The following is a 22993-nucleotide window of genomic DNA, read 5'->3' as shown; positions in this document are numbered from 1 at the left end:
GCCTTCTGTGGATACTGTTGTTGAGGGGGAGCCTCCTAGTGCACAGGTGAACAGAGAACAGGGGGAGCTACTGGTGTATACGAAGGACAGGAGAAATCCTTCTTCATGGCTTCCTATAAAGAAGACCTGCCAAAATCCTTCTTCGTCTCCTCATCCTGAGCCTCCATCCATCGAGACAGGTATACCTTCCTCTACTTCTACATCCTCAAACTTAGATCTTCCTATTACTCACCGTAAGGGAACTCGGGCATGTACTAATCCCATTGGCAAGTTTGTTTCTTATGATTCTATCTCCCTTACAGGTATAGCCTTCACTGTGGCTATCTCATACATATCTATTCCCAAGAATGTAGCAGAGGCTATGGCAGATCCAAAATGGAGAGAAGCAATGAACACAGAGATGTTGGCTCTTGAGAAGAATCATACTTGGGACCTTGTTGAACTCCCTAAAGGGAGAATCCCTGTTGGATGCAGATGGGTATTCACAGTCAAGTTCAAGTCTGATGGTACTGTGGAGAGGTATAAGGCAAGACTTGTGGCCAAAGGTTATACACAGGTGTATGGCATTGACTATCAGGAAACCTTTGCTCCAGTGGCCAGGTGTACTTCTCTTAATGGCTGCAAATCTTGATTGGCCATTGTACCAGCTTGATGTAAAGAATGCATTCTTACATTGTGACCTAGAAGAAGAGGTATATATGCACTCTCCTCCTGGGTTCAAGCATCCTGGTGACAATGGGAAAGTGTGTCGTCTTAGGAAGGCTCTTTATGGACTCAAACAGTCTCCTAAGGCTTGGTTTGAGAGGTTTAGACAAGCCCTCTTACAAAATGGATATACTCAAAGTCAAGCTGATCACACATTGTTTATACAAAGGAAGGGCAGCACTATTACAGCTCTCATTGTTTATGTTGATGACATTGTGGTCACGGAAAACAGTGAAGCTGAAATCTCAAAGCTTAAGCTTTATTTGGCTCGGCAGTTTGAGATCAAAGATCTTGGTCCATTGAAGTATTTTCTGGGGATTGAAGATTCAAGATCCAAGCAAGGGATCAATGTTTGCCAAAGGAAGTTTGTTCTTGATCTACTTACAGAGACAGGCTACTTAGGATGCAAACCAATCTCCTCCCCTATTGAGCAGAACCATAAACTAGGGGAAGATTGTGGTGAACCTCTTGTGGATGTTGAAAAATATCAGAGATTAGTAGGCAAGCTAATCTATCTTTCCCTTACCCGACCTGACATAACCTACGCTGTTGGAGTGGTGAGTCAGTTTATGCATGCACCCAAGATGGGACATCTTAATGCAGTTTACAGGATCCTCAAGTATTTGAAGTCATGCCCTGGAAAAGGCCTTCTCTTCTCTAGGAATGGTCACTTGAGAATTGAAGTATATACAGATGCTGATTGGGCCGGGTCTATTTTTTATAGAAGATCCACCTCCGGATACTGTACTTTTTTTGGGGGAAATTTCATAGTTCTAAAACTCGTCTTGACTCGGCGAGATCTCAGCGAGTTTCTCGGTTTTCTGAGAAACCGAGATGGGATGGCATACGGTACATAAAAATGCAATATCTCGCCGAGATCGGCGAGTTCTTGGGTTGACCCATGGAAATGACCCTTCTACTATGTATTTACTTACCTAACTCGACAGAACTTGACATATCTCGGCAAGGTCTCGGATCTCGAGTCGAGATCTCGGGTTGACCCATGGAAATGACCCATCTACTATGTATTTACTTACCTAACTCGACAGAACTTTTATATGCTTGCTGTGGAGCACTATATGCAACATTACAGCAACACTATGTCAAAGGAAGACTATGTGACACTAGCAAGGACTGAATACTTGATTCAAAGTCATTTTATGTGATGATAGTTGTAACTTGTAACACTGTTAAACAGTTTGATGTATCACTTTAACATTTCTAATTCTTATTTAAGTTGTTTAGCTATTAATTGAATGTTTTGCTTGCTTTCTATTACCAAATTATGTGTAGAGTAGGGTATTTTAGTACGTCATCGCCTACCAACCTATGGTCCGAATTGAAACTCATATTTGGACTTAGTTTTTACAAAATCTGATAGTGCCATTGTGTTTAAATGGCCTAAAATAGGCTGAATGCCAAGTTTCAGACCCAAACTAGGTCTAAAACCCACCAAGTTGAGGCTTCGAGTCGGAAAAAAAAAATGCACCAACTCGACAAGATCTCGGCGAGATCTCGACTCGATTCGGTTTTTCCAAGGGCCGAGTTGGTACCGAGACCCGAGTTTTAATACTTTGGGAAATTTAGTCACCTGGAGAAGTAAGAAGCAACCTGTGGTAGCTAGGTCAAGTGCTGAAGCAGAGTTTAGAGCCATGGCTCATGGTGTGTGTGAAATCTTGTGGTTGAAGAACTTGTTCAAGAGGTTGGATTTGAGAGTCTATATTGCAATAACAAGGCAGCCATAAGTATTGCTCACAATCCGGTTCAACATGATCGAACAAAGCATGTTGAGGTTGACAGACAGTTTATCAAGGAGAAGATAGAATCGAAGACTATTTGTACTCCTTTTGTGAAGACACATGAACAAGTGGCAGACATCTTCACCAAAGGACTTACCTCTCATCACTTTAGTTTTATGTTACACAAGCAGGGTATGTGTGACATATACCACCCAGCTTGAGGGGGAGCGTTAAGAATTGTTGTATCAAGAGTATATATGTACATAACCCCTCTTTTATGTATTCTTTGTGTCATTTGTATAAGGCCAAGGGCCTGTGTGTAATTATATATTCTTTTCAATATAAGCATGTTAGTCTCTTGTTTTGAGACATAACACACCAAACAAAAATCGTGGCTGCTCTCTTGAAGTTTCTTCTCTTCTTCTTCTTCCGCTTTAAAAGCTAACATCTTCTACTTGTAATGACACCCCAAAGAACAGGCATATTGTTGTTTCCTGGGGTCTTCCCCCCTTCTCTATTCAGTCCCCCGCCTCCCCTCTTTGAGGTTGGGTCTGCTTGTGTATTTGTGTATTTTTTCCTCTTTCCCCTCTTTCAAGGGCTTTTGTAGTCCCCTCAAGGTACTAAAACTCGGAACTCGGTACCAACTCGGTCCCTTGAAAAACCGAGTTGAGTCAAGATCTCGTTGAGTTGGTGCATTTTTTTTTTCGACTCGAAGCCTCAACTCGGTGGGTTTTAGACCTAGTTTGGGTCTGAAACTTGGTATTCAGCCTATTTTAGGCCATTTAAACACAATGGCACTACCAGATTTTGCAAAAACAAAGTCCAAATAGGAGTTATGTACCGGTCAAACTTAATTTGGTGTGCACGAATGCTGTCAAAATCGCTCTGAATGAAAATATTTTCTTGGACATCAAAACAAATGAATATTTTACCGCACTTTTGGTTTCTAGCAATGTTTTACCATATTAAGATTTATGGAATTTTTAGATTTGAGAAAAACCCCAGCATTAGAAAGTTGAAAATTGCACCTATCGCCGAAAATCCAGTTTTTGTTCTTGAACTAGGGGGTTGATTTTTTTTCCTTTTGGAAATTGATTTTTTAACTATTTTTATTGGATTCAAATAGGGGGGTATTTGCTTATTTATGAATAATATCTTAAGTAAATGAAATGCAAATACAAAAGCATTGTGTCTGTATACCAAGGTTTGCATAGATAGGTGTCTGTATACCAAGATTTTCCACCAAGTTCTTGAGATCTGGCACTCATATAAAGGAGTTTGGGTCGAGATTTTTGAGATCTCGGTCGAGTTGTTGCACTTTTGCAACTCGTATGCCAACTCGTCTCAGTTTCTCAAAAAACCGAGAAACTCGCCGAGATCTCGCGAGTTCTCGAACTATGAGTCCCCTTTCTTTTGGTAATGAATTATTTATTCACCCAAAAAAACAAGTCTGCAAATTTGCAGTTAAAACAATAAAAAACACATGAAGGCCAAAACCTATCATCAACTACCAATTAAGTGTTGAAATTTACACCAGAAATTTGTAAAATTCAAACAATATCATCTGTAAAAGCTCTATCACAAAAATTCAAACAAGTTCACCCAATTAAATGAGAAAAAATAAACCTTTCTCCACTTTAGCCAGAATTAGCACTTACGCAAAGGCATACATGCAACAAATGGGCCATTGATCAGAAGACTAACATTTCTACCAAAAGAAAAGATCATAAGCCTAACATTTCATCTGAAGCCTGAAAAAAATGAGCCAGGGCCCCTTTACCTCTACCATTTGGAAAAAAGCCCTTTCGTTTATTTGGCCCCATAGCTGGAAACCCCTCCCCTTTGCTAGCAAGATTTAAAATCTTGTTTAGTTTCAGTGTTTCGATCTAACCGAAATTTCCAAGATACCGAAATTTCTATGAAATTTCCGAGATACCGAAATTTCGGCAAAATTTCGTCGAAATATGGTATTTTTTCTATGAGTTTTGCTTGGCCATTTGTGGGTGTAAAATACCAAAAGACCGAGATTTCCGAAATTTCACCGAAATTTCCAAAATATTGCATTTTTTCAATTCAATGTTGCATTTCATTTCGACTCGACCGAGATACTCGAAATTCTTGAAATCTCAACCGAGACGAAACGAGTTTTTGTACTATGTTTGCTAGAGAGTGGCTCTGGTTGGTCATGACTTTCCCCGGAGGCTCTATCCGCGACACTATTGGGAAGTTGGTGTTTGGCGCCGCTCTTTATCACATTTTGATGGAGAGAAACCTTAGGAGATGGACCTCCAATTCTCGGTCCTTCGACTTGATTTGGAAAGCCATCTCCTTTGATGTCTCTGTGAAGCTATGCTTTCTTCCTCATCAGCCCATTTTGGATTCCCCAAGGAATAGGCATATTGTTATCTCCTGGGGATTAGACAGCTCTATTTTTCAGCCCCCCTCCTAGTTGGTCTGGGGTTTGTATTGTTTCCCCCCCCCCCTCTTCTTCCCTTTGTATATTCCCCCCCCCCCCATTTTTTCTCCCCGGTCCCTCTCGGACTTTGGTAATTCATTTTTTATTCACCAAAAAAAAAAAAATGAGCCAGGGCACAGAAGGAACTAGCTTCAAGCATCAATATAGTTAATTAGCGTTACAGCACAGAATTCAAACTCAACCAAGTGACACAATTGGATACAATCATGGTTGAATTATTTTATACTTGTGTGAAAATTTTCTCACACAAAATGTTCATATTAGATTAAAGTGGATCCCCAGTACTCCCTTCAGGCTGGAGTGCTCAACATACAGGGACAAGTACAGATATGAATTCCGTACAGATGCCTCGACTAGTGAACTGTCACTTCCATGGCATGAACAAACAATAGGATAACATTTTTGTCAATATACAACAGCAAAACAAAAACAAATCTGCAGCCAAAAGGAGGACCCTTCATATATAAACATGAAGAGAATTCTAACATAAACTGGTACTCTCCAGTTCCAAGTATGAAATTGTGAACCATGTAACTTGAAAGCTGACAGTCTCTATAGACAAATTCCATGATATTTACCAGAACACACATAAGGAAGAATTGCCTCATCTGCTCCTTTTGACAACAGGATAATCTTCCCATTCTGACAATTTTTTACCACCACTGACATTCTTTTCCGATCAGAAGTGAACTCCAGAGTATCTAATATTTCATATGGAATGACTGTGCCATTTAAATTGATTTCTGCAAATCATTTAAGTAGAAGAAACTTGTGTATCATCTCCATGGTTACAGAGTTACTACAATTAGTATCAAAAAAGAAAAAAATACCAAAAGAATGTCTCGTACCAAGAATATTCCCACTCTTATTGATGAGAGCCATATGCAAATGAGCGGCAGCATGAACAAGAGCATCCTCATCCTGGGATTGCGCCTTGTAGGTAATTGCTCCATTTTGGCTGCAGAGATTAAGAGGATAAGTGACAAAGATAGGAAAAGATAAATGAACCAACTGCAAAGAGATCAGTGGTGACATACTGAGACACTGGGCTAGAGGATTCTCTTGAAGTGTTTACCGCTACTCAAGGGCAAGGTTTAAAGTATCGGTATCGTGCAGCGTATTGAAAGGGTGATTTTAAAAGACATATCGTATCGTGTTGGAGAGATGCAAGATACACTAAAAATATGTATGGAAATAGTCAAGAAATGTATGGAAATGCTTAGGATATGCAAAACACAAATTGAAGCATAAAACACTATAAATAAGTAATATGTAAAATATACCATGTATAAAAAGATAATAATCTATGATCTATCTCCAAGTGTGCCAGATAAGGAAGAATAATCTATATCCATGTCAATGTTGTCATGCTTGGAGCGCCGCAGTAAACCCTAAACCCCAGCCCCTCCTCCCGGCAGACCAGCCTGCTGGTCCCTCCCCCAGCCTCTTTGCCATAGTTGTCGAGGCGTCGCTTCGGTGACCGCCTTGGCATCCAGGCACCTTTACAACTAGTGTCGCCTTGGTTGCCTAAATGAGCGCTTTGTCGACTTGGTCGCCATGTGTCCAACCTCCCTCCAACGCCTTGGTTCGCCTAAACTCCATGGCAAGTATGCTCTTTACCCCCTGCCCCTCTCCTTTTCCCTCCACCACCCCTCCCCCTCCCCCATCCCCCTCTGCCCCTGGCCAAAAGGTCTGGAGCTCTCTCCAGTCCTGCCCCCTTCCCTGCTCATGAGGACCACCCCCCTCCACTTCGTCTCTCCTACCTTGTTGGCGACCAAAAAGTAGGTCTTTGATCTACTGGGCTGCTCGATTTAGAGATTTCTAAATGCAAAAACTGTTTGGTAGGACATTTCATTGGGAGCAGACCCCCTTCAGTATAGTCAAGATGTTCCTTCGCAAACAATGGAGAACTCTTAGGACGTTGAATACTTGCCTGCTTCACAATGGAGTCTTCATCTTTAAATTCTCTGAAGAAGATGATAAGCTGAAAACCCTTGAGGGAGGTCCATGGCAAATGGGAAAAAATCCCATCTTCCTCTATCAATGGGACCAATACCTACAACTCAACAAGGTCAACCTGCAATCCATCCCGCTATGGATAACGCTTCCAAGCCTTCCTCTCCATCATTGGTGTAAGCAGGGCCTTAGCATCGCTGGGTCCATTGTTGGAAACCCACTCTACTCAAATGAAAGAACAAAATCATGTACAAGCATGCTTTTGCCCGTATTTGCATAGAAATATTGGCCGATGAGCTTCCTTCGACCTCTATCACCATCGTGGACGATGAAGGCTTCTCTTCGAATGGCTCCCTCCTCAGTGCACTGTCTGCAAGATATTCGATCACCCCAACAAGGACTGCTCTCCCAAATCTCTTGCTCTCGATGTGCTCGAAGACCATCATCCTTCCTCTATGGTAGACCTGGCTCCTCCATTTATCCACCTCCCCCAGTCTTTTGTAGCTTCTAGATCCCGTGGCCCCAGTCGTGGTTGGAGAAGTGACATCGCCACCCTCGCCGCAAGGTCCTCTCGGCGTCTAGTTCTCTTCAAAGACATGAAGAAGCCAGAAAACCCCTCAGGCCTCCAATCCCCCTTGTTGCTACCGATGGTCCAAACTGATTCACGGCGCTTCAATCCGTTGGTTGTTGTGTTGAAAAGGACACCTACTCTGACCACCCCTCTAGCCCCTGTCATCTTCTCTGGTTAGCTCCATCCCCCCTTTTGGTCGATCGATCAGTCGCTCTCACCATCATGCAACCTCTACTACTTCTTTGCCATTGTCTCTCCCCTCCCCTCTCGCTCCAACTCTCACCCTCTACCCCCAACAAAGAAACCACCCTCCCGCATATGCCTCTCTTACCCTCTCCTCCCTACTTTGTCTCATCTGCCTCCTGTGGGGGGACCCACCCCTCCTACTCACTTAACCCCCCCCCTTTAGGGCTCGACCCCTTCTAGTCCCCCAACCTCGCAAGCCCCAGCCCTTCGCCCCCCTCTCCTCTCGAGCCCCTTAGCCCCCTTAGGCCTAAACCTCTCTTAGCCTTTGCCCCGCTGCTTTGGGTCTTCTGTGCAACCCACCAGACCCAGTTTTTCCCCTTTCAAAGTCTTCATTGTCGCCCGTGCCATCCTACGATAGCTTCCCTTCCAAGATGCCTCTGCTATCCTCCTCTATGTACACCTCCCTTGTGAAGGTGATGGAGATTTATCACCAAACTGGGCTTCTTTTATTAGGAATAAGTCTAGGTTGGGTTATATACATGATGGGCCTTTGATCCCATGGGTTTTCTATGTAATAGGCCACTTTTATGGGCCTAAAATATGGGTAATTAGGTTGCATACGGGATTAGATAGTTTAGTCCTATACTTGGTTCTATGTTCATGTTTTTTATGTTTTAAATTGAACCGGCCCAAAGCTGGTTTGAACCAGTGGTTCAATTTAAGTGATTTTATTAGTTTTCTTTGAAGTATTTAAGTTGGGCTGGATTAGGACTCTATTTTGAGTCTATTTCAGTTTCCTAGTCAGTTTAAGTTACTTAATAGGTTAAGGATTGGGTTAGGCCTTTCCTTTTTAGAATAGAAGTCTAATTTTGAGTCTTTTATATAAGGTTGTAAGGGGGGCAAACATTGAATACGAATTTGATTAATAAAAAAGCTTTTGCTTGTTGCCATAGCTGCTGCTCTGCTCTGTTGAGTGTTGCCTTGTGAGTCATATCAAGGTGAAGGGACTGGTGGATCTCCAGTTGACTCCTTACGTCTTGCAGACCAGGAGGATCTATTATAAGGGATTGGTGGATCTCCAATCGACTCCTTGCATCTTATAGATCGGGAGGACCTGTTTATTGTCTTCAAGCTACTGCCATTGAAGATCTGCAACTCCAAGTAAGTATTCAGCATTATTAACCATCCCCCCTTTCTTCTCCTAATCCTCTAAACCCACCCCCTTGGATCCCCATTGCCAATACTCACTCCTTACTACCCTCCTCATCCACCATTAATACCATAGATCCATTAGAACCCTAAAACCAGCAACTATTCTTCTTTCCTTCTAGAAGGTCACATGCAAGGTGATTTTCGTGAGAATTCTGCCCGGCCAAATCTAACCGTTAGAACTAGCTAAGATTTTGATAAAATCTTCCTCTAACCCTACATAGACTCGATCCAAATTTCAAAACCATCCACCCAGCCGATTGTTTGAAATTACACTTTTACCCCTCTCCTATCTCTACTAGGAAACCTCCATAACTCTAGATTTAACCATTTGATTTAGCTGTAACTTTCAGCATATATTCCCGTTATAAACCCTAGATTCCATCATCTTCCATCCTACCCACACTCAACCTAAATATTAAGCCCATTCAACCCCCTGATTTCCTGTTATTATAAACCCTAGATTCCATCATCTTCCACCTTTCAAAATCCTAACCCTAGTTGCTGCCCAAATCCATCAAACCTATTTCTACCCATCCAAAACCCTTAAGACATAGTCCATTAGACTCCCCTACACCTGCCCAGCTTTACCATATAAGACACACCTCCATTAACCTAACCCTAACCCTAAAATTGACCTAAAACCTCAATTCTGCCCCCATTGAACCAGCAGCTTAACAGATCCTGGTTGTTTGGCTTCTAGTGGGTCTCCTACCTATCTAGGACTACATTAGAAGGGGCCTTCCTTGACTTCCGCCTTGGCCGACGCTCCCCCTCCCTCTCTCAAGGAGCATCACTAGAGTCATAGGAGCCATCCTTCGACCTCATGCCCTGTCCATCCTCAGTCCTACGCCCTGCAGGCATTGCTGTACCACCCCTCCTGCTTAATGTCTTCTTGAATCATTTGGAACGTTCGATGAATCAATTCCTGGGCTAAACAAGCTGACAGCCGCTCCCTGCTTAAATCCAAACAAGTTGTTTCTTTTGTCTCCTTGAAACATGAGTTCTCCTTAAAAATGCTCCCTGTATCACTGCCTGGGCTAAACAAGCTGACATCCGCTCCCGGCTTAAATCCAAACAAGTTGTTTTCTTTTGTCTCCTTGAAACATGAGTTCTCCTTAAAAATGCTCCCTGTATCACTGCCTCCATCACCCCTCCTAGTCTTTCCTTTCTAACTACTCCCACTATCCCAATGGCCGTATTTGGATTCTATGGGACCCCTCTAAACTTCACATTTCTTGATCCTCCTCCCAATTCATCCACCTCTATATCTCGGAACCAAATGATTCTAATGCTTTCTCTTTTCTGTAGTATACACTCTCAACCGAGCTACTGATCGTATCCCCCTCTGGGATGATCTCCACTCTATTGCTCCCCAGGTTGGCTCCCTTCCCTAGGAAATGGGTGCTGACTTCACTGTTGTTAGATTCGGGCATGAAAAACAAGGTGATGCCTCAATTAATTCTTCCCATGTTGATGCCTTCAATGATTGTTTGGAAGATATTGGTATGAATGATCTCAGATGGTCTGGTGCCTCCCTAACTTGGCATAACAGAAGTAGCCCCGATAGAGTGGCTTGCAAACTTGACCGTGTTTTAGTGAAGGTTGGTTGGCCTCCCTCCCCTCTTCCCATGCCACCTTTGACCTCCCCGGCATCTCTGATCACTGTCCCATACTCCCATCTCCCTCCTTGTCCAGCCCTACATCTCCTTTGGCCCCAAGCCCTTCAAATTCTTTGATATGTGACCCAACACCAAGACTTTCTCCCCATTGTTAAAGCTGGCTTGGGAGAAGCCTGTCCACTACTCTTCCCCCCTTCTAGGTCAAATGGGCTCTCAAACGTTGGAATGCCTCCATTATTGGGAACATCACCTCATTCTCATGTCCAATTGGTTGTGCTAAGGGCTGAAGGAGCCTGGCTGAGAGAGCCTAATCCACCTATTCCCCCTACCTTCTAATTCTCTTCTTCCCCATTCTCTCCAACTCCAATCGAAATTCCCTTGTGCTGCTACTGTTGCTGGATTACTTCAAGCACTGGAGTTCCCTTTTGAAGGCTGCAACCACACCAACAACCAAGGCTGTTGCTGCTACTGTCTTCCTCATTCGAGTGCAGGCTGCTGTTGTTCGTGGACTTGGATTCCTGCTGCAACATCTAGTTTGATATCTCTATATTCCTTCATCAAACCCTGCTGGGTTTTGAAGCACAACACCACACCTTTATCCCCTCCATTTGATCCCCACTTCTACCCCCCATTAGCTGGAATCCTCAATATTCACAAACCTTCTATTTTCATACCACCTTCATAACTTCACTTCCATCCATCAGAACCTCACCAAAATCGCAGCAAAGACTTCCCTCAATAGGCCCCAACTGGTGGCTGGTTTGGCCTGCACAATTTTAGTTTCTATTTCTGTGTTGCTGCCATATCTTCCAATTCAATCATCAGAATCAAGTGAGACTTTCAGCAGTGCTTCGACCCCAAACAAGCATCAATCGATCCAAGGTTGTTGAGTTCCAGTGGCTGGTTTGGTTTGATTTACTAAACCTTCTAATTCTGCCTTTGTTTCTAATTTGGTTTGTGGGTTTATTTGGGACTAAATTAACCCTAATTTAGTCTTACATTAGTTACAGATTCCATTTCAGCTTACTTCCAGAACTTGGAAGTTTATAAAGAAAAAGAAAAGCAGGCAAGATGTCAAAATCACCTTTTTATAGGTATCACTGTATTGCATATCGCCATAACCATGAGGAATTGGATGACATCAGGAGAGTTACTAGCAACAGCATGGAGAAGCAACGGATCTGCAGATTAAGAAAATAAAATTATAATCAGATGCCATACATCTATCGAACAACCTAAAAGGATATTCTTCTGAGAATCAGAAGAAGGTAATTCAGAATGTGGATATCAAAAACAGAAGCATAAATGCAGAAAATGCTTATATACGTAAAACATACACGCTCACAGGTAACAATTAGAGAAGTCTCTCTTGCAGGAAATGGCAAGATACATTTTATTATCATGCATGCCAAAAAGGTATAATTGTTTGAATGCCAATATAACAAATATACAAAGTAAAAGGGACATAGTTGACATCAGAAAGTGAAAAAGAAAGGATGTTCTAAAACATCTGTAGAAATCTGACTTTAACTAATGTTAAGAACCCCCAGACTTACTACAAGTTGCCTTTAAAGCTGGTCCAGACAATGGATTGTTCTGGCCTGGCATTCGGCAGGATCGTCTGAACATCCAGTCCAATCATCACAATGATCTGAGGGGTTTAAATAGGACATGTTATAACTTTAAGTATACGTTGTATAAAGTGTGTTCTTCTAGCACAAGGAGCACATTTGGAATGGTGAAAACTTTCACTTGGCATTGAATCTCTCTCCACCTTATGCTATATACAATTTTTTTTAATAAGAAACACGTTTCTAACCACCCACGGCCTGGTGGCTGTCAACACTCAACAATTAATCGACTTTCAGAGGCCCTTCTCTGTTTCGAGGGTGATACAAACTGTTTACACCTGGTAGACAACAGTTGAACTGCCCAATCCAACGTCCTGTGAAAATGCGGACTGAAATGGGGTGCGGCAAATTTGGGTAGACGGCCCCATCCCTAATGTAATAAGTTCCATATAATATAATTTTGGGTCCGGCTTGTGCTGACTGTTAGTAGATTTGGCTCAATTTCCATTACAATGCCCTATGAAGTTTGAACAGCCGAAAACCTTTCAAAGAACCAAAGCTGGCAGATCAATCGAGTCTAGACTCTTACATAAAAGGTGATCCATACGGGGTCCATATTAAGACTTCGATGGTACTAATAGAACACAACAAGTTGAAGGGTATGTATTTCTTAATGCGAAGGAGAGGGGGAGGGGAATTGGCAAGTGTTGATAACCTCTTTTTCAGTTCTTTGGTGGGGGTGGGGAGAAGGTAAGAATCTTTGTATTGCAATAGGTCAAAAAGAGCAACCTGGCTTGATAACTTTGAAACTCTAATTTTCGAGAAATAAAAATTTCCACATTTCAAATACCCAGTACATTTCGAATTTGGCTTACCTTTTTAGTTCGTCATTTCAACATATCAGAAAAAAATTATATTTGCAGTTTGTGTCCAAACATAACAAAATTTTTATGGGCGGGATGTTTTGTTGGGGTAAAATCCACACATCACCCATTATGATTTTGATGATAACAAATAAGTTAGTTGTACTAACCTGTGTTATATTGTATAGAGAGACTTCATAAGAGATGAGCATCAAGTAAGGGGGAGCATGTAAAAGCTTGATGCACCAAGACAAAGATTTCAAAGAATGTTGTGAAGTGAAGGACTACTTTCAAGACTTCTATTCAAGCAACTCTTTGAGATACAAGACCTCAAGAACTTGTTTATTCTTGTATCTAGTTGTATCATAATTTAAAGTCACAATTGATGTAATACACACACATGCATGCATTCATTTAGATGGACTTTAGGAGGTTTAAATTAAACCCAATCCATGTGACCAAACCCAATTGGAATCATCCAAGTAAGTCCAATAAAGGACTTAACAAATTTCAGCAGAAATTTCAGGTGAAAAGGTACAGCGGATCAGGAAAAGGCATACCGGATCAGGTGAACCGGCATACCGGATCATGAAACGGCATACCGGATCATGAAACGGCATACCGGATCAGTGTTGCAATCTCAGGAAATTGCCTGCAGTAGCCTTCCAGCCCACGCCGGATTGTAATCCAGCATACCGGATCATGAACCGGCATACCGGATCATAATCCAGCATAGCGGATCAATAAAAGGCTATTATAATTTGACCGTTATTCCTTTATTGAATAAGGAAATTAGGTGATCCGGCATACCGGATTATATATGGCTTTTGGAATCCGATCTTAATTTAGATTCCTAATTAAATTAAGCCACCTAGCCTATAAATACCCACTTGTTTAAAGCTCTAAACACCATTGCAAAACATAATTAAGAGCCTCCAATACAAGTGACTTTCATGTGAGAATTCAAGCATTCATTCAAAGCACACTCTCTCACAAGCTCCTTCACTTAGCATTAAGCTTCAAAGTTGAGAGGTAGCAAACTCTACTAAGGTTGAGGTAATCCTAATCTTTAATACCTTTTATTTTATATATTTGTTTGAGTCCTCTTGCTCGGAATCAAGAGTAGTTTGAGTCCTCTTGCTCGGAATCAAGAGTAGTGTTGAGTCCTCTTGCTCTCAATCAAGATTTGTACGAGTTCTCTTGCTCATACTCAAGATTTGTTTTAGTGGAATTCTCTCTAAGGTGAGAGGAGTGGACGTACCACTATAAATTGTTGTGTTATCTTTGCAATTTTAATTCTCTTATTGATAACTGTTTTAATTCTGCATAAGTTTTTATATTCCACTACCTTCACCTATTCACCCCCCCTCTAGGTGAATTCACATGTTTATGAATGGGGTACAACTTGTACAAATGGGAGACCATATAAGTTCTTTACCTCCAATTCCTATCAAATTATTGATGCTTTGACCTGATAATTGATGCTAATAGGACTAACACCCCCCCAATCCCCCTCCTTTTTTGTCTTCTTTGATGCCTTCAAAAAGAGCATCCCAGTGCACAAGGCTCCCGTTACTACAAAGTCTGGGAGGGACAAATGTATGCAGCCTTACCCCTGCTTGGCAGAAGAGGCTGTTTCCAAGTTTTGAACCCGCAACCAACAGGTTGCAATAGCGCAACTTGATCCCCTTCTTTGATGCCTTCAACTTCTCTAATTTTTCTATTGTCTATATTATCAGTGTAACACCCTGCATACGTGTTATGATTATTTTATTATTATGTGGAATGGTTACGAATATTTTAATGTTTCTATGAATATTTTATTAATATTTACAGCATGATGGGAGTGCTTTCCTATTTTTAAAATTATTTTATATGATCGTTGCTATATTATTTTAATATTTGTTATGGGGTGGTGGCATGACTGTAATTCTTTGTCATTATAAATGGCATTGGATATTGAATTCTTTAATGTTTTATATTCTGATTTTAACTATTTATTATTATTTAAATATGAGATGTACTATTGCATAATGTTATAAAGTAACTTATATTATATTATTATTATTCTTATAAGATATTTGTTTATAGGTATGTACTTATACACCAAGGTTTATATATATATGGGAAGTAGTTTTCTGTCCGGGAGTGTGGCCTAAGACAGCACTCCCATGTGTCTATCTCTCTCCTCCTCAAAACAAGGGGGCAGAGGTGTCTTTTCATATGGAGAGGAGAGAGATAGACTCTTGGGAGTGCTGACGTAGGCCACACTCCCGGACACATATATATATATATATATATATATATATATATATATATGGTATATATATTAGATTGATATCTTAAATGGTTATATATATACATCATGATATGAGCTAAGGTATATGATAAGTTATACACTAATTGAATAGTGAAGCTAGTATGAATAGTGAAGTCGGAGCTGGGTACAGCGTACAGTTATGGTAATGAGGGGTTAAAAGGGGTTTAATAAGGATTTAACAAGGATTAGGGGATAATGGGATTTAAAGGTTAGTGGAAAATGCAATGTTTCAAAAATTTCGGTCATCTCGTTTCGGAAATTTCGGTCATTCCGGCATTTTACACTCACACATGGCCAAGCAAAACTCAGAGAAAAAATACCATATTTCGCAGAAATTTCGACACAGTATCTCGGAAATTTCGGTCAGACCGAAACACCGAAACAAAACGAGATTTTAAACCTTGGGTTCATGGCTATGTTATGTGATTCCAATGTACTTATGATATATGAATAGGAAAGTATTTAAGATGTATGATTGAAATGATAGTACATAGATATGCTTGGTTATGTATGCTATGTAATGATATATGAAATGTTGAAATGCCAAGCATGCTGGAATATGATTTAATATCTTAATGTATGATGTGGAGTATGCTATGAAATGTCTTATGAGCTCTATGGAATGTTACCTTTATATGATGAATGAAAATGGAAATGAAATATTGAATGGAAGAGAAAGAAAGAAAATGAAAGAGATGCAAATGAATGAATGAAAGAAAGACAAATGTGATATGTATATTGAACAACCCTGTGGCTACCACCCCTATCCAGTAGGGGGTTACGTACTAATGCGTGCACATATGGTAGTTCACAAATGGCCATGACTTGACCTAGTTAAATAAAGAATGAAATTTATAACTATTACTTCTGTTTTATTTTATTGACTGTACTTATGAATGCTTGAATGTATATGACCATGTGCACCTCACTGGGCGTTAGCTCACCCCTTTATATGTTGATTTTTAAGATAAGGAGACAAGAGAGGAGCCATATACAGCTCCAGCCTCCAGGGTTTGAGGGCTGAGAACCCTGGAGTAGGACTTGAGGGTTTTTTTGGAATTTACTTTGAATTATAAGAACAATGTTGATTTGGATTGTATATAGAATTGTGGATGTACTAGAACAGCTTTATGGATATGTACATAACTGAACAGTTGTGTAAATCAGGTCTTTGGATGTACAGGACTATATATATTGCCACCAGAGTATAAACAATTCGTTTTGTGTTCTGTATATATAATGTTTCCGCTGTGTTACATGTGAGACTGGGACTTTTATCATTGTTTATACATGAGTGATGGTGACTTTCTAGGTCGGCACTCGTGAGAGCAGTGCTTTGAGTCTTGTCTGGGTTCGGGAAGTCACAATCAGTCAAAACCATAAACCACAATCAGCATTTTCCATCCTGGATTCATCAGTTCAGCCAAATCTCCATTGCGAATTAATGCAAACCACAAGCAAACCCATCATATCCTACCTCAGTATAATACCTTGTAATTGACCGGACCTTAATTAGTCATTTGGGGGAGGGGGGCAACATTTTCTCTCTGCTTTGTGTTTCATTTATTCCTCTTACACCCTTAACGTGTAAGGAAACGATTTCTACAACAGCAGCATCTTAAATTAAAGAGCTGTAGCACAAAGTTTTCAAGTACAAGAAATAAAGAGGTAACATGAAGATAAAGCAATACCAATGCTATTAGTACAACTTATAAAGACAAACCTTTCAAGGCATCACCACTTTCATTTCCATACAAGATACCATTAATACAGCATCTTCTAAAGATCATTCTATTCTCAGTAAGAGTCCCGGTTTTATCAGTTAAAATGTACTCAACTTGTCCCAGGTCCTCACTTATTGCTGTGCTGTAAATAACAAGAAACACACCTTACCACAAGAAACACAACAGACCATGACATTGATGTATCTCAAATTCATAGTTGAGATTTGTATTTCTTACTTTGTTGCATGGGGTGCAGTGCTAGTTTCATGGTCATGCATCTCCTGGTCCCAATCGATAAACTTCGCATACAAACTCTTGACAAGGTCTAGAGATACCTGTCACAGATAGTTATGAAGAAATCTGTTTCCATCAATTCAAACATGGATACAAGTCTATGTAGATGGAAATGAAGGTTTCTCAATTGTTAGTTAAGGACCTTATGGTTAACTGGGTGACTTAAAAATACCAATAGAAATGCACTTCCTATCCATGCTATCTACTTGGCAATGGTTGCCTATCATACCTACATATTCCACAATTTGGATAAACATATCCTCAAGCATACATCAACATATAAAATTCATCACTCAAGGGACCTTTATGTGCTGTGCCCAACAGGCATGGGAATCCTGCGACTATCTATTATAGATGGTGTTGTAAGAATTAGTCTGGCAATACACCCTGTTTTATGTTTGTTTCTGCATCTTAGGTCCACAAATCAGTAGAAAATCCTGGCTGATGTTTTAACTACAACTTTCCCTTTTTTATGTTAGTTTCTGCATCTTAGGTTTCCTATCAGGTGAGACCTGCAGTTTTGTGGGGTTGCAGTGAGGATGTGGTTGGAGTATTAGGGACAATGTTGTTCCTTGTTGGAGGTAAAGGGTGTCACTCTGATTGCCTGGTTGTGCGTGGCAGTTGGTGGGAAGTTTAGGTTGCCTCGTCAATGATACTTGGCTATATTCCCTTCCTTCCTCCTATGCCTCCTTTGACCTCCCTGGCCTTTCTGACCATTCCCCCATATCTCTCTTTGCCCTCCCCTACCTATCCTTTGGCCCTAAACCCTTCAAGTTCTTCGACATGTGGTCCTCCCACCCTGACTTCCTCCCCCTGGTCCAATCGGCTTGGAATATTCCAGTCCATCTTCTCCTCCCCTCTCCTGGCCTTCTCCAAAAAACTCAAGAATGTCAAGTCAGCCCTCAAAGCTTGGAACTCTTCCACCTTTGGTAACATCTCCTCTTGTCGGGACACCCTCTCCTCCATTCAGCTTCGCCTCCAGGCTGATCCCCTCAATGCTTCCCTCGCTATAGAGGAATCCTTAGCTGCTTCGGACCTTGCCTCCTCTCTCTCCCAAGAAGAAAGCTTTCTTAAACAGAAATCCAGAATCAAGTGGCTTGAACTCAGCGACTCTAACACCGCCTTCTTCCACCGATCTCTCAAAGCCCGCTCCAACTCCAACTCTATTCTCTCCCTTTCCTCCCCTGATGGCTCGACCCTCTCCTCTGTTGACGCCATCAAAGCTGAAGCCGTAAACTACTTCACCGGTATCTTTTACCCCCCAGCCACCGCTCCCTCCCCCATTCCTGCCGACTTTATCAACAAATTCCTCCCTCCCCACCTCCTTAGCACCCTCAGTTCCATCCCCTCTGACTCTGAAATTACCTCTGCTGTCCGCTCCCACAAGGCTAGTAAAGCTCCAGGCCCTGATGGGTTCAGTATGGGATTCTTCTCCTCTTGCTGGGACATCATCAGTGTCGAGCTTATCAACGCCATCAAGAGCTTCTTCTTCAATCCTCACCAAATCCAAAGCATCAACCACACCTTTCTCTGCCTCATCCCCAAGTCCTCTGGTGCTTCATCCATGTCCGACTTCAGGCCCATCTCCCTTTGCAACCTCCTCTATAAGTTCATAGCCAAAATCCTTGCCAATCGCCTTAGCCTTGTCATTGATTCTCTTGTCAGTCCAAACCAATCTGCCTTCATTGCTGGGAGAAGCATCTCGGATAATATCATCCTTTGCCAGGAAATTGATCGAGGCTTTGACCGTAAGTCCCACTCCCCTGCTGCTCTCCTAAAGATAGACATTCATAAGGCTTTTGACTCCCTTCGCTGGGATTTCATCTCCCAAGTCCTCCTCAAGATGTCTTTTCCCCCCATTTTTGTCAACTGGATCCACTGCTGCATCTCCACCCCCCGCTTCTCTGTTCTCCTGAATGGCAGTCCGGCTGGGTTTTTCCCTTCCTCCGCTGGTGTCCGCCAAGGCTGCCCCCTCTCCCCTTTTCTCTTTTACCTCTCCCTTAAGGTCCTCTCTCGTAGCATCCAGTCTAAAACCGATCTTCACCTCATTTCCCCCATCCCTAAATGCAAGCCTACCAACCTGACCCACCTGGCCTTCGCTGATGATCTCATGATCTTCTCCAAGGCTGACCCCTGCTCCATTGAGTCCATCATGTCCTCCCTCCTTCTTTTCCAGAACCTTTCGGGCCTTCGCATCAACCTACTGAAGTCCCAAATCTTCTTTGCTGGAGTCTCTGACCTAACCAAAACCTCCCTGTCCTCCCTCACAGGCTTTACCATTGGAACCCTCCCAGTCCGCTACCTTGGCCTCCCCCTCATCCCTGCTAGACTTTCAGCCCACCACTGCTCTCCCATCCTGGATCTCCTTCGCAAGAGGTTGCAACTTTGGAAAGCAAAACTCCTTTCCTATGCAGGTCGCCTTGAGCTTATCAGATCGGTTCTTCAGTCTTGCTACATTTATTGGAGCGGAGTTTTCGGCCTCCCTAAGGCAACCATCAAGGAGGCTGAATCCATTTTGTGTGCTTTCCTCTGGAAAGGTGTGGACTCAGCTAGATTTCTGCACCCTAAGAGCTGGGCTTCCCTTTGTGTTCCCAAATCTGAAGGAGAGCTCGGGCTTAGAAGAATAAAAGATGTTAACAACGCTGGTTCCATAAAGCTTATTTGGAAGATCCTCACCAACAGATCCTCCATCTGGACTTCTTGGGTTTATGCTGGGCCTCTTCGCAGAGATTCTATTTGGTCTGTTAGTCCAGGAGCTAACTCCTCTTGGGTTTGGCGCAGGATTCTTCAGGTCAGACACCTAGCCAGGGAGGCTATTACTTGCAGGATTGATGACGGTTCGACCACCCTGCTTTGGCTCGATAAGTGGCACCCCTCCGGAGTTCTCTCTACTATTGTGATCCCTAGAGATATTTACTCCTCTGGTTTGGACAGATTTGCCCACGTCGCTGCCATCATTTCCAGTGGCTCCTGGTCCCCCCCCCTCCCCTTCTCCCCCCCTCTCGCCAACCTTTGGAGCTCCCTCCCCCCCATTCCCCCTGGGCACCGCGGCAGAGGTGACACCATCTTGTGGCTCCCCTTCCAATCTGGTAGATTCAGCTCTCACTCAGCTTGGGATTTGGTTAGACATAGAGGGACCCCCTGTCCTTGGTACAGAGTTGTTTGGTTTCACGGTCACATTCCTCGCCATACCCTCACCGCTTGGCGCACCCTAGCTGGCTGTCTCCCCACCCAAGCCTTTCTTGCTCATCGGCATATTCAAGTTCCTCCCAGCTGCTGTCTTTGTTGGAATGGGGCTGAAGATGCCGATCACCTTTTCTTCACTTGCCCCTTTGCCTCCTCCATCTGGACCCGTGTTCTCCGCCTTTGCTGGCCAGGTAGGCGCATTCCTCTCCCCCTTAGCCGAGAGTGGATTTGGATAGATATGACATTCGGAGGGAAGTCGATATGCGACTCGGTTGGCAAGATTGCCTTTTGTGCCACTATTGCTCACATTTGGATGGAACGCAACCTCAGAAGATGGACATCCAACTCCCGCTCTTTCGACATGATTTGGAAGGCCATCTTTTTTTATGTTTCATCTAAAGTTAGATCCCTCCCCCTTAAGGATGTGAAGGATTCCCCAAGGAACAGGCTCATTGTTGTCTCCTGGGGCATCCCTTCTTCTATCCTAACCACCATGTAGTTCTTGCTTCGGCTTGTACATCCTTTCTCTTTTCTTCGTAATTAAATTTTTATTCATCCAAAAAAAAAAAAAAAAAAAAAGGTTGTTCAACTACTATTTAGGTTTTTTCTTTCCCAACACCAAAATTAGTTTTAAATTGAGCCCACGATCAAATCTATTACTTCTCCTTATGCCTTATTTTCGTTGCAGTGTAGAGTTTCAAAATTTCCTGTTCTACTTGATTTTGATGTCATTAAGAAGGTTTCTCAGCTAGCCATCTAATGAATCAAATATCTCCCAGAGCCAACCTGATTAGGAAGAATAAAGAATGATGAAAAAAATTATTGGTAATCCATGACACAATAACCATTTTGGAATTTGAGTAAGATCTTATATTTATATAAATTTCTCTTTTTACTAGTTTTACAGACAAAGTAATTAAGAAATCACTGCCACCATGCTGCAAGTCCTGTTTCAAACAAAAGAGATAGTAAGATGCATTCTAGATCCTCAAAGAGCATTATCGGTTTCGAAAGTCCAAGGAGAATGGAAGCAACTAATTCCCAATGTTGCTTCCTCATAGGTTTTGTAAGTCTTGTTGACACGACTACTGATGCGAAATCAAGTCCTAATGCAAACCAAGCAAAAATAATTGACAACATGTTCTCTTACCTTGATAGATATAGGGATCATAATAGAACACAGAAGCTCAAACCGCAGAGGGATGACCAGTAGCTCATACCATGGACCTTTATTTGGATATAAAACGTACCATAGCTACAACAGAACAAAGAATTGATGATATAAATTCTTACTGACAAATAAAATGGTAAAAGAAGAATGTATAAAGTTAGAGATCTTAGTCCCTCCATAATAACATAAATACCGTGACTCCAATCATAATAATGAGTATAGAAAAGAAGATTAGGTTAATAACGAAACTATAACATATCCAAAGTATAAGTCCAAACTCTCAGTTTCGACTCGGCAAATGCAAAGAAACAGTTCAATTTCCAATACCATTATTAAATTAAGGCATTTCACTACCTTCATCATAATCAAGAAGGCAAAATAATGTAGTCCTAGGTTTGAAAAGTCAAACTAGGAGCCAAACAACCAGGATTTATTATGAACACCAATCGGGTAGGCCAAAAATAGGGTTTTTGGTCAATTTAGGGTTAGGGTAAGTTGATGTAGGGGAGTCTATCAATGAAAGTTACGTTAAGTTTTGATAGGTCTAAGAGTGTAAACTTGATTTGGCAGCAACTTAGGTTTAGGGTTTTGGGTTTTTTAAAAGAGAATACTGGGGAAATCTAGGGTTTAGGAAGGGAGTTTAGGGCATGGGCTTGGATCGAGTTTCCACAAGGATGAGAGGGAGATTCGATCCAAGTTTGGGCTGATTCTGATGGTTGGTTTGGTCTATAGAAGTTTTAGGTTTTTTGGGGAACGATTTGAGATGGGGAAGTTAGGGTTTTAGATAGTTGGGATGGGCAGCAAAGGAGATCGAGTTCTCCTAATGGGCAGGGGGTTAAGTGTTCCAATTTTGGGGTTTCGTAGATGGCTGGTCAGGTCTAAACAGGTTTTTGATGTTGGCAAAATGAAAATAAAAAGAAGGATTATTAGGGTTGGGATGAGAGAGGACTAGAAGAAGAATAGCAGGGATGGGGAATACTTCAAACTCCCTGTTGTTGGAGAGAAATCATGGCAGCAGCTTGTTTGAAGATGAAAACTTGAATAAAAATTGAAACTTGAACTAGAACTTGAAGGCGGTCTTCAAAGAACCACCCGGGCTTCACACCGTAAGATGTCGATTGGATCAAACATCAATCCCACCAGCCTTGATCAAACACAAGACAAAAAACTTCATTGGAGAAGAAGAGCAGAAAAAAGCTTTTCATTAATGACAAAATTCGTCGTCAATACTTGCCCCCTTACAACCTTATATAAAAGACTCAAATATAGACTCCTACACTAAAAAGGAAAGGCCTAACCCAATCCTTAACCTATTAGGTAACTTAAACTGACTAGGAAACTAAAATAGACTCAAAATAGAGTCCTAGTCCAGCCCCACTAAACACTTAAAAGAAAACTAC

At 41.8% G+C, this 22993-nt stretch overlaps 1 protein-coding gene across 3 annotated transcripts in view; it reads right to left on the bottom strand.

Moving 5' to 3' along the window:
- LOC122651978 (phospholipid-transporting ATPase 2-like) overlaps positions 1 to 22993 on the bottom strand; it is a 127642-nt gene that overhangs the window by 53559 nt on the left and 51090 nt on the right. For all 3 annotated transcript variants that reach the window (XR_006331539.1, XM_043845580.1, XM_043845581.1), the window contains exons 7-12: positions 21573 to 21677; positions 17180 to 17277; positions 16942 to 17084; positions 11549 to 11645; positions 5769 to 5878; positions 5499 to 5663 (exon numbers count right to left, since the gene is read on the bottom strand). Coding sequence is in view for 2 of the 3 variants with exons in the window: in XM_043845580.1 (XP_043701515.1) it covers positions 5499 to 5663; positions 5769 to 5878; positions 11549 to 11645; positions 16942 to 17084; positions 17180 to 17277; positions 21573 to 21677 (718 nt within the window). In the remaining variant the exon portion in view is untranslated. The remainder of the gene's footprint in view (positions 1 to 5498; positions 5664 to 5768; positions 5879 to 11548; positions 11646 to 16941; positions 17085 to 17179; positions 17278 to 21572; positions 21678 to 22993) is intronic.

Source organism: Telopea speciosissima, chromosome 2, assembly GCF_018873765.1.
Source record: "Telopea speciosissima isolate NSW1024214 ecotype Mountain lineage chromosome 2, Tspe_v1, whole genome shotgun sequence".
Lineage (NCBI taxonomy): Eukaryota > Viridiplantae > Streptophyta > Magnoliopsida > Proteales > Proteaceae > Telopea > Telopea speciosissima.
Note: the sequence above shows the minus strand (reverse complement) of the source record. Positions and strands in the feature narration are given on the sequence as shown.